This window comes from Streptopelia decaocto, assembly GCF_964273445.1.
Source record: "Streptopelia decaocto genome assembly, chromosome: 5".
In the NCBI taxonomy this organism is placed as follows: Eukaryota; Metazoa; Chordata; class Aves; order Columbiformes; family Columbidae; genus Streptopelia; species Streptopelia decaocto.
The window spans coordinates 53,232,913-53,243,340 of NC_138659.1; the positions used below are offsets into that span (position 1 = coordinate 53,232,913).

The 10,428-nt window shown below is 42.4% G+C and overlaps 2 protein-coding genes across 5 annotated transcripts in view; one reads left to right on the forward strand and one right to left on the reverse strand.

Annotated features, from left to right (window-relative positions):
* The window catches only part of LOC309440500 (uncharacterized protein), a gene marked incomplete at its 3' end in the record, with an annotated part of 60,547 nt that overhangs the window by 36,129 nt on the left and 13,990 nt on the right, over window positions 1-10,428 (reverse strand). The gene's annotated exons all lie outside the window — the stretch shown is intronic.
* On the forward strand, window positions 969-10,175 carry ANKRD22 (ankyrin repeat domain 22; the record flags this gene model as incomplete). 4 transcript variants are annotated; one of them, XM_082052732.1, is made up of 6 exons in its annotated part: window positions 969-1,225; window positions 5,271-5,462; window positions 7,110-7,214; window positions 7,540-7,617; window positions 8,444-8,542; window positions 9,080-10,175. In XM_082052732.1, the coding sequence occupies 6 exons, from the start codon at window positions 1,205-1,207 to the stop codon at window positions 9,155-9,157; spliced, it is 573 nt and encodes a 190-aa protein (XP_081908858.1). In that variant the 3' UTR covers window positions 9,158-10,175. The 4 variants fall into 4 exon arrangements, with proteins under 4 accessions (XP_081908858.1, XP_081908859.1, XP_081908857.1 ...); XM_082052731.1 differs by having other exon boundaries at window positions 970-1,225; window positions 7,107-7,214; XM_082052733.1 differs by lacking the exon at window positions 7,110-7,214.

Below are 10,428 nucleotides of genomic sequence, written 5' to 3' on the forward strand. Positions count from 1 at the left end.
GAGATTTGTCACAGGTAGGTGTGTTATATGCTTTCTTTACAAGCCAACCTAATTTTCTTCAGCTAAACAGCTGTTAAAAGGGTTAGAACTGATGCCAGCAAACTAACACTACAGTCAGTGGTGCTCTACTGCTTTAACCAGAGAAGGATAGAGACAATATAAGTCTTTTATATTGTACTCTATCTCACTGGAGAATAAATATGGAAATTATATGAAAATAAATGTTCTCAAATCTCAGGTAGAGGGCTTGGATTGAAGATGCATATATGACATGCATATCTTTTAAAACTTTTAAAAAACTTTTTTAAAAAGCTGCTAGAAATACAGGAAAGATTAACTTAAACTGTAAAGGGAAAAAAATATTTTGGGATGTCTGCAGACACTTGCAATACACATGCCCTTCTCAGAAAGACTGTCTGAGTGTGCAACAGAAATACTATCAGCATCTTACCCTGAGAGCCACAGACACTCAAAGGGGATGGAAGCATCAGTAATAATTCTCCCAAGGAAGATCTAATGCACAAATATATAAAATTAGCAGGTTAAAGATGAATAGTTTTGTTTGGGCTGGGCTATGAAGAGAGGACTGAACAAAAGATGATGAAAGTGGCTGGCTGATGTAATAAGAGGCCGAAGGTAATTATACTGGGAACTCTCATTAAAGGGGTGGGATCCAATTGCTTCCCTTTTCCTAGTAGGCGTCTTGAGGTGTTCTTGCAGAGGGTTTGGAATATGTTTGAGGCAGAAGGAGCTTGGGTGGCAAACTAGCTGCCATTCATAGTTACCTCATTTAAATGTTAGGTGCCATGCTCTTTTTTATTTCCTCCCCCCACCCCGCCCTTCTTCACTTGTGAAACTTTCTCCTTCTCTTTCTCTCCCCTCCCCTCCTCAGCCTGTTTTGCTACTTTCCTTTTTAGGCAACTGGAGGCTGTCATTGCAAAAAAAACCAAAGGAAAATGCTACTGTGTTGTAACTTGTTCTGTCAGTCTCCCGTAAGCTGCTGTTCTCATGTTTACCTGCCTGGGTTAGGTTTCTGAAGACAATGGCTACCAAGTAGAAAGCACTTAGGGGAAATGTAGCTTAAGAAAGAGTGATATTTTGTTGTTAAATATTAACCAGATTCAGACAAGCTCAAGAGCATTTCAAGTGAGGTTAACTTGTTGGGCTGGTGAACAAGAACGAAAGGGAGCAGTGAAGAACAGGCATGGGGATACTCTATTCAGAGGTACGTGAGCATTTTCTGTGCAGTAACTGAAGCTATTGAAGATGTGGATATTCACTGGGTTTGGTTTATTCCCTTCGCACCCTCCCATATGCAGGCTTTTACAGATCTGGAAGTTCTTGTCCTCTGGAAATGCTGTACTTTAGATATTACAAACTGACGGAAGTACTGTTTGAGGACGTAAAGAAAATGCAATAATCAGTGGAATTATTGTGACTTCATAGAGAAACTATGTGTTCAAGATATTTGTTGTTCTATGTTGAGAGCAGAATGATTCTGAGCATGGCGCAAACAACAAACAAGTTTGCTAACTGCAAACAAATCCTTGGCTGATGTTCAATATAGATAATAGAGTTAACGCCTAAGGAAACATTCTCCCCTACCCCACAATTGTGTTAGGAATGTGATTTTTTTTTTTAGCTCCTGCCTTTATGGGTTTGTTCGCAGACCATGGTCCATTTAGCATACTCTAGCTTAGTTAAAGTGGTGCTTAGAGAATGTTAGAATGACATCCATATCTTCCATGTCTTGTCTTTCTTCCTTACACAAAAAGTTTTTTACTTTTCTTGCACCTCCTGTGTGGTGATCTTGTACTGAGCAATCTCAGCCATTAAGACCCTTGCCTGTCCCATGATTACTTTATGTTTAATGCAGCATAAGATACTGAACGTTGAAATACTCTTCTGTAAGTCTTGTAGGAGCACTGTAGAGATACTGTAATCTAACTACAAAGGTTTTACTTTATAACTGCATATTCAGTTCTCATTTGAATACCTGACTTGAGTGAGTGTCACTCAGTCATTGGCATATGTAATTTTGTTGAAGGTGCTTTAGCAGGTCAGTTGGACTAGATGTTCTCCAGAGGTCACTTCTAACTCCAACCATTCTGTGGCTCTGTAATCTTCAGACTCCAATTTCCAGTCTCCATTTTCTGCCTTTTGGTTTCTTCACTTAGGCAGAGCCATGTGCTCTAGTTCATGATTAGTCCTGATGCTGCAGCAGGGAAAAAGCACCACTGGTGAGGGTAGAAGGAGTTTGGTGTTGTGATTCTTTGTTTTCTGTACATTCCTTCTTATGTTTTGTGCAACATTGTGTTCATTGTTCATTGTGTGCATCTTGTCTGAATGTTAGGTGGTACTGCAGAAGTGTGAGTGAGAGCAGAAGTGAAGGGCTTTGCTGCCAGACAGGTCAAAGAGGAGCTTGCTTCCTCTTCACCTAAGCTAGAGTTCTTGGTGCTGCTTCTCTTCCTTTCGGACCTAGAGCTTGTGGTTGTATTGGGTGTAATGTTTGATGTTCCTGTGCCAGGTCTACCCTGCTAACCTTGTGGAGGTGGTATTGGTCTGTTTTGAGTTGTCTGGGGCAGTCAGGACCCTGTGGCTCATAAATAATGTAGTGTAGGCGAGTGTGGGCACTCTGTGTCTCAGGCTGCCATCACCCCCAGAAGTTGTGAGCTCAGTTCCCATTGATGGGGACCACTTAACTTCAGGGCTTTTTCTTGTGGGAGCACTGGATTTTGTTTCTCACGTGTGCCTAAAGGAGATGCCATAGACTTTATGTCTGTGCTTCAGCTGCCAGTGTATCTCTAACGAGGGAAGCTGCAGGGGTTCTCCTGGCTGTCCTGTGCTACTGTGAGTCATAGCAGCAGTCCTGCAGTCATAGTCCTGCTCCTCTCCACAGCTCAGCCTAAGCCCGAAATGTGGACTTCAGATTCTCCTGATAATGCTTCTGTCTTGCATGTGAAGCCTGGTTATTCTGAGTATGTATCTCATAGGTTTATTTCCCACTTGTGTATGATAGGTGAATAACAATAATGTAATAACTATAACATGAATCAGAAACTGGCTGTTAAGCTACAGTGTTGCTGAGGTGGTCTTCTAACACTTTAGAAAACTGAGTAAGGTTTCCAGGCTTTTAGCCTGCAGGCTTTTCTGTAGACATAAAGGAAATGTCTTTTCTTGGGTTTTAGATGGAATCTACTGCTTGTGCATAACATTGTCCTGACTCTGTAATTTTGGAGAACTGCTACTTTGGACTTTGAAGAGCAGACTTTGATCTGTTTAGGAGACTGGTTGTCAGAGTTCCTTGGGAGACAGTCGTGAAGGGCAAAGGAGTCCAGGAAGTCTGGTCACTCTTCAAGAAGGAAATCTTAGAGGTGCAGGAGCAGGCTGTCCCTGCATGCCAAAAGATGAGCCAGTGAGGAAGAACACCATCCTGGCTGAATAGAGAGTTTCTTCTGCAACCTGGGAATAAAAGGAGAATTTATAACCTTTGGAAGAAGGGGCAGGATACTCAGCAGGATTACAAGGATGCTGTGAAGTTATGTAGAGAGAAAATTAGAAGGGCCAAAGCTCAACTAGAGCTAGTCTTACTATTGCTGTAAAAAGGAACAAAAATACTTTTATAAATACATCGGCAACAAAAGGAGGGCTAGGGACAATCTCCACCCCCGGTGGAGGCGGGGGAGAAATATAGTGACACGGGATGAGGGAAAGGCTGAGGTACTAAAGGCCTTCTTTCCCTCAGTCTTTGATAGTCACAACAGTTGTGCTTCAGGTACACACCTCCCGAGCCGGAAGACAGGGATGGGGAGCAGAATGAAGCCCAAATAATCCAAGGGAAAATGGTTAGTGACCTGCTACACCACTTAGACGCACACAAGTCTATGGGGCCAGATGAGATCCACCCAAGAGTATTGAGGGAGCTGGAACAGGTGATCACTAAGCCACTTGAAATTATTTATCAGCAATCCTGGCTAACCAGGGAGGTCCCGGTTGACTGGAAGTTGGCAAATGTGACACCCATCTACAAGAAGGGTTGGAAGGAGGATCCGGAAAATTACAGGCCTGTCAGTCTCACCTCAGTGCCAGGGAAGGTCATGGAACAGATCACCTTGAGTGCCATCACATGGCACATACAAGAAAAAAAAGTGATCAGGGTCAGTCAGCTTGGGTTTATGAAAGGCAGGTCCTGCTTGATCAGTCTGATCTCCTTCTATGACAAGGTGACCCCCTTAGTGTAGGAGGGAAAGGCTGTGGATGTTGTGTACCTAGACTTCAGTAAATCCTGACACTGTTTCCCACAACATTCTCCTGGAGAAGCTGGCAGCTCATGGTCTGGACAGGTGGACTCTTCACTGGGTAAAGAACTGACTGGATGGCTGGTCCCAAAGAGTCATGGTGAATGGAGTAAAATTCAGTTGGTGGCCAGTCACAAGTGGTGTTGCCTTGGTCAGTATTTGTGCCAGTTCAGCTTGCGGTGAATGAAAAGCTCAGTACTGAAGACAGAATAAAAGAAATAAACTTAATCTCTTTTCAACTGGAGAACTTAAAATGCTGCCAATCTGTCACAGTTCACATAGCTATTGTCTGTGTGCAGTAGGATATTAGAAACCCGTTGCACTCCTGTCATTTTCAGTCTCTACTTAGTCTATGTTCTTGCTGCTGGAGAGGTCAGGTCAAGGTTCTATAGAAACAGAGCAATGACTTGAACAACAAGCAGTTCTCAAAAGCTGAGCATGATCAGAGCTGTGGGCACACATGCACATGTTTTTTGGGTAGGAAGTTTAACTTCAAGCCCTATAAGATGAACATTGCTTAGGGTGTGGTTTTTCAACTTTCACCTAAAGTGCAGTTCTGTTCTGGGAACTAACGAGTCAGGTGTGGTGCCTCTTGTTCAGCAGTGCTCATCCAAAGGGAAAGCCTTTGTAAACTTGGGCTTGTCAGTGCTTGCTGCTTAATACAGTGGCCAGCTGCTATGAGACTGGAAGACATTTCTTAAATGGCTGCGGATGAACTGGATTTATTTCTTCGCCCAAAATGAACAGAAAGTTCATTCCCCTGTGCAAGGGCTAGGAGTGCTGAGGCTGAGAGGCGCTGGGTGGCAGCAGCAGGAGTGTCTCTTACCACCATCTGCTGGAAGTCGCCTAGAACTACAAGCTCTGCCAGAAATGCTTGGCGGTGTCTTAGGGATGTGCAAGTTATAACTCAGAACGGGAAGTGTGGATGTCCTAGTGAAACGTGTGCTGATGAATATTGTCTTCTCTTTTCAGCCCATTTGTCAGGCAGCTTATAATAACGATTTCAATGAAGTTCGTCTCCTTTTGGAGCGCAACAGTAAATATCTGAACATCCAGGATAGCCGTGGTGGAGACACACCCTTAATTTGTGCGTGTAAAAAGGGAAACAACCGGATTGTTAGCTATCTTCTAAAAAGAAATGCCAACGTCAACCTCAGAAACAAGGTAAGTGGAGTGTATGTGTGGGGACACTGGCAAGCGCAGCCAAACCGGAGGTTTTTTTGCACCTGAGGCGTACGTATAACCCTCAAATTACTATTCAATAAGCCTATATGTTTCTGCTTGTCTTCTCATTTATTTTCCTAACTTGACAATGCACACAATATAATAAACATTGCCAGTCAGAATTTCTATCGGTGTCACTTCGCCCATTTAGGTAATAGTGCGCACCATGCCTGGTGCCCTGTGGGTTCTGTTTGCTTACCCATGCAGCATTCTGCATTTGTCTTGCCCTTCGGTTTGTATCTGTCTCTTCTGTAGCCTTTCTTTCCCTCTGTCTTTTTCTTCACCCTGTTTAAAAGGAAGGTCTGAGGGAGAGCCTGTCCGTCTCTCACAGATGCATCCCTGATGAGAGACTGACCCTACAAAATCCTTCCTTATTTCCCCTGCAGACCTGCTTTTGTCATTTTACAGACCGGGAGCAGTAAGTGGTTGGGTTTTTTTTTGTGGTAGATTGTCGGTTACAAGTCAAAAGTAGATGGAAAATGTGTGTTCTGACTTAATTTGTCATTTATTCTTATGATGTTAAAGGTGATAAAGAGCCAGGAAAAAAACCCACGACACTGTAAATTCTCTTGTATCACCTTGTACTCCAAGGCAATATTTAGCAAGTGCCTACATATTTGTGGGCTATCTCTGGTTTCCAGTGCATTTGTTTATTTCATAGGAAGACAGCAAATGTTTGTGAGGTCGGTGGTATATTCTGTCCCATTTGTTCTTATTGCGTGGGCTTCTCTGTCTTACCTCAAAGTCCCTTTGAAAAGGTTCAGTATTCTGAAGAAAGGTCATTTTAACTGCACTGGCAGCCCTTTTCTAGCTTGCCTGGCTTTCTGAAGTGCCTTGCTGCCTCACCTTCACAGATGGAATCAGGCCCTTGTGTGCAGAGCTCGACTATGGTGCTCAGGACTGAGAGTGGGGAGCGGAGGATGGCACAGAAAGGCTTCTCTGCTTATTTTGTGCCCCAGCACAACACTGTAACATAGTTTGTCAAGCTCCAGTTTGACAACGTGTAGGAGGTTTAACACAAGTGTTCTTAACAGACAAGATTAGAGTTCTGCCCTTTAGTTGCTTTGTTTTGCTCAGGATTCAATGATTTTTTTAAGCTGTGTTTGCTCTAGGGATCTGCTGGGGGTATTGCTACTTGTCTGTGTTTCTCAAGTTTGCCAAAGGAGGTGCCATAAACTCTCACATCTTTTCTTCAGTAACCATCACCTCTATAAGAAGAGGAGCTGTGGGGATTCTTCCTGCTGATTTGACTTGCTGAGCAGCGGTAGGAGCTACATGAGATGTCCACTCTACCCTCTCTCTGCAGCCATGTCCAAGTTTGCAGGCATACATGTGGAATCCTTTGGATCCCACATCCTTCTTGCATGTGTAGCCCAGTTTCCATGAGCCTATATGTGTTTAATGTGCTTCTACTTGAAGGAAGAAAAATGCATGTGTCTGTTTCTTTTTGAAAAAAAAAAGGAAATGTGTCTAGTAGATTACCTAAAAGAAAGCTTTTGAAATATAACAGTTTGCTGTTGTCGATATTAAACAAATATAAAGAGATCATGAATCGTGTACTAATCAGAGTTATTTTGTGTTTAGAAGGACCGCACTTGTCTGCATTATGCGGTGAGAAAACGGTTTAGCTTCCTTGACTATGTGCTCATCATAATCCTCATGCCAGTTATGCTTATTGGATATCTTCTCATGGTGAGTCTGGACGAAAGCAGGAAAGATCCTGTACCTTTTCCTTTCCCCTTATCACCTTCCTCGTGGAAGTATTTTGGGCCAGGAACCTGTATAGAATATGGACTTCCCTTTTTTTTTAAAAAAGGAGAGCATCAGGAGGAGCAGAGATTTTTGCTGTGCCTATATAGGTGGTGAAGGAACAGAATTGTACCACTGCATCAGTCTGGCATTTGCAGAAGCCAGACACTCTTCTGTTTGGAAAAACTGCAACATTTAGCCAAAACTACTTAGTACTATACACAGATAAATTGTCTTACTGTGTTACTCTTTCCCTTGCATGAAACAGGTCTCAAAGACTAAACAGAATGAAAACTTGATCAAGATGTTGCTTAGAGCTGGAGCTGATGTTAATGCTACAGACTCTGTAAGTGGGTTTATACAAATGCAAATGTGGCTCGTATGCATGCAACAGTACTAAAACCAGACTTCAGAATCTTCTAGCAACAGAAACCTACTTTCAGAGTAGGATCAGGGATTGAACTGACTGTGATGTACCAGGAGGATCCAATGTTTCCCCTTGACAATTAGTCAATTCTCCATTTCTGACAATTAAGGGAATCCAGGAAAGCTGGGTTGAGACACTTATGTATTACATACCTGAACTTAAAGAAATTCAAGTGATATAAGCTTCCATGGTTATCACCATTTATGAGTTCTTGGAGTGGAGCAGATTTGTGGGCAAATGTCATTCCACAGTGCTAGACCCTGTATGTTCTCTTGATCTTCAGAGTGTGGTGCTCCACCATATGTAGCATTCTGTGTCCACTAGCCTACCTGGGTCTGGTAAAGAGCTCCTCTACTCTACTAAGGCAGAAAAGGACAACCCCCAATTTTAGCAGTAACCAGATTCCAAACGACTGAAGTGTGAGCAAACATATTGCTTAAGACATAGTTGTTGAGATCAAGATCAAGGAATTCTCTGGAATCGGTAAAGAACCATTGGCCTCTTGCTGAAGGTATCAGACCTGTTTTAGCAGCTGCATCCTGAAGAATGAATGATTTTGTTGTTCTTTTTGCTCTTATGAGAATGTATTTGTTTAACCATGTAGTATTTTGTGACAGGAAATGTTATATGTCTTGGGCATCCAGCTGTTAGGAGGAAACTGATAAGGTTACAGGTAGTCATACTTGGCTATGGTCTGTTAAAGAAGTAATAGAACCAAAATTCATCTGCCTCTGTTTCCCTTCAGTCTGGTTGCACAGCCCTTCACTATGCTTGTGAAATGAGAAATCAGGAAGTAATTCCCCTGCTGCTTGAAGCTCATGCTGACACTTCTGTAAAGAATCAGGTAAGAAGGTGACCTGGACAACTGTATAACTGCTTCCTGGCAGCAGACTAATTAGCTATGGGGTATAAAGGAACGTTTGCTCCATTGCCCGTTTTGGTAATAGCAACTTTTTGTGCCACTGGACACCATTCTTTTGAGGGGGACTAAATTAAGCTCCTTCTGTCATCAAAAAAGCTCAAATATTGTCCAAATAAATACTGGCCTGGGAGTATCAGCATTAGTGAGTTGAGGTGAGCAATGTGTTGCCCATGTTTCTCTTGAAATCAGCTCTTAGCTTAGCTCTGCTCTGCCTTTGGACATATTTCCCAGGAAACAGTGGGATGGGTTTCACTACTGGAGAGGAGGGAAGGACTCTGCCCCTGAATTCAGGGAGAGTAGAAGTGAACCCAGCACGTTTTGAAACTTTTGCTTCAGAGCAAGGACATGATAGTGAAACTTAAGCAGGAGACCACTGCATCTGGGTGAGAAATTTAGGAAAGCTCTTTGTACTTGACCCACATCTATCACGTTGCAATGTATTTCTTCTGTTTCTTTCAGGATGGGGAGACTCCTTTAGATATAGCAAGAAGATTGCAGTTCCACAACATTGAAAGCATGCTAAGGAGAAATTTGTAGTCATTAAGGACTCTTCAACCTGTGGAAAAGTACCTCATCTGGCAATTCATCTTGCACAGGAGCAGGAGTCCTGCAGAGGGTTGAGGGCTGTTACTTTGTAAAGACTTGGTTCAGATCTGCCCATTCCTTGCTGCAGACATTGACTATTTTGTGTGAGACTTGTCAGTACTCCCAAGGCCACTTGGGCTGAAAGGAATTAATTTGATGTTACTAAGCCATGAGTGATTACAACAGTGTTCAAAATATTGCCTTTTCCATTTGCGTCCCCACTTTTATTACTTGCCTTGTGCAGTGTGTGGATTTTGATAGCTTGCTATAGTATTTGCAGCCAATGCAAAAATGAAACATCCTTTAGATTGTGTGTTACTTTTTCCAAAGGGATACGCTTGACAGCTGCACAGTATGCCACAGCAGTTTATACAAAGTCTGGTAACCTTCTTTACAGTATTTCTTTTCTTATGATGGCAGTGACTGGGAAAATAGATGTTTCAGCTTAGCACTTCCTCCTTCCATACCTGCTACAAGTTTCACACACTTTAATTTTCACTATGTTGCTACAAGGGAAGAATTACCTTCTCTTTTTCTTTTTTGTCATGTAAGAAACAGCAAAAGAGATTCAATGAGTTGCTGGAGACCACAAAGGCATGAAGAAAGCCAAGTCCCATGTGACTTTAATGCATTAAGGAATAACAATGAGAATATGTTTGGCACAGTAGAGAAACAATTTTTTTTACTACCTTTCTAATATAAGGAGTGTCCTAAAGGAAACAAAAATCAATAAATGTAATGCTGTGGATGAGAACCAGATGTATCCTTCCCATGGGACTGGACAGCATAGCAAGCTTTTCACAGTGGTGTATGCAACAAGGGATGTATAGACCAAAACAACAGTAAATTCATGAGTCTTCTCTTGTATAGGTGAAGGCAGACAAAAACCTGCAGTGGTAAGCAATGTATTAAAGTGGCCTGATGCTTCGTGATTTAATAATTCAGCAATAAAGGGGAATCTCCTTTCAAATGTTGCTGTATCCTGCTTTCTTGGTCTAATGGATCTTTATTTTTGTTGACAATTTTGGCCACTTCCTGTAAGCTGAAGTAAGTTGCGAAGACAGATGCCACGGTCAGCACTGCTAATGGCTGCTAGACTGGGTGCATGGACAAGGTAGGGTACTTTTCCTGTGTTGCAGAACATAGATAAGTTTTTCAGTGTAACTATTCTGCTGGATGGTGACTCCAATTACAAAGGGTCTTACTTGGACAACAGGAGCTCT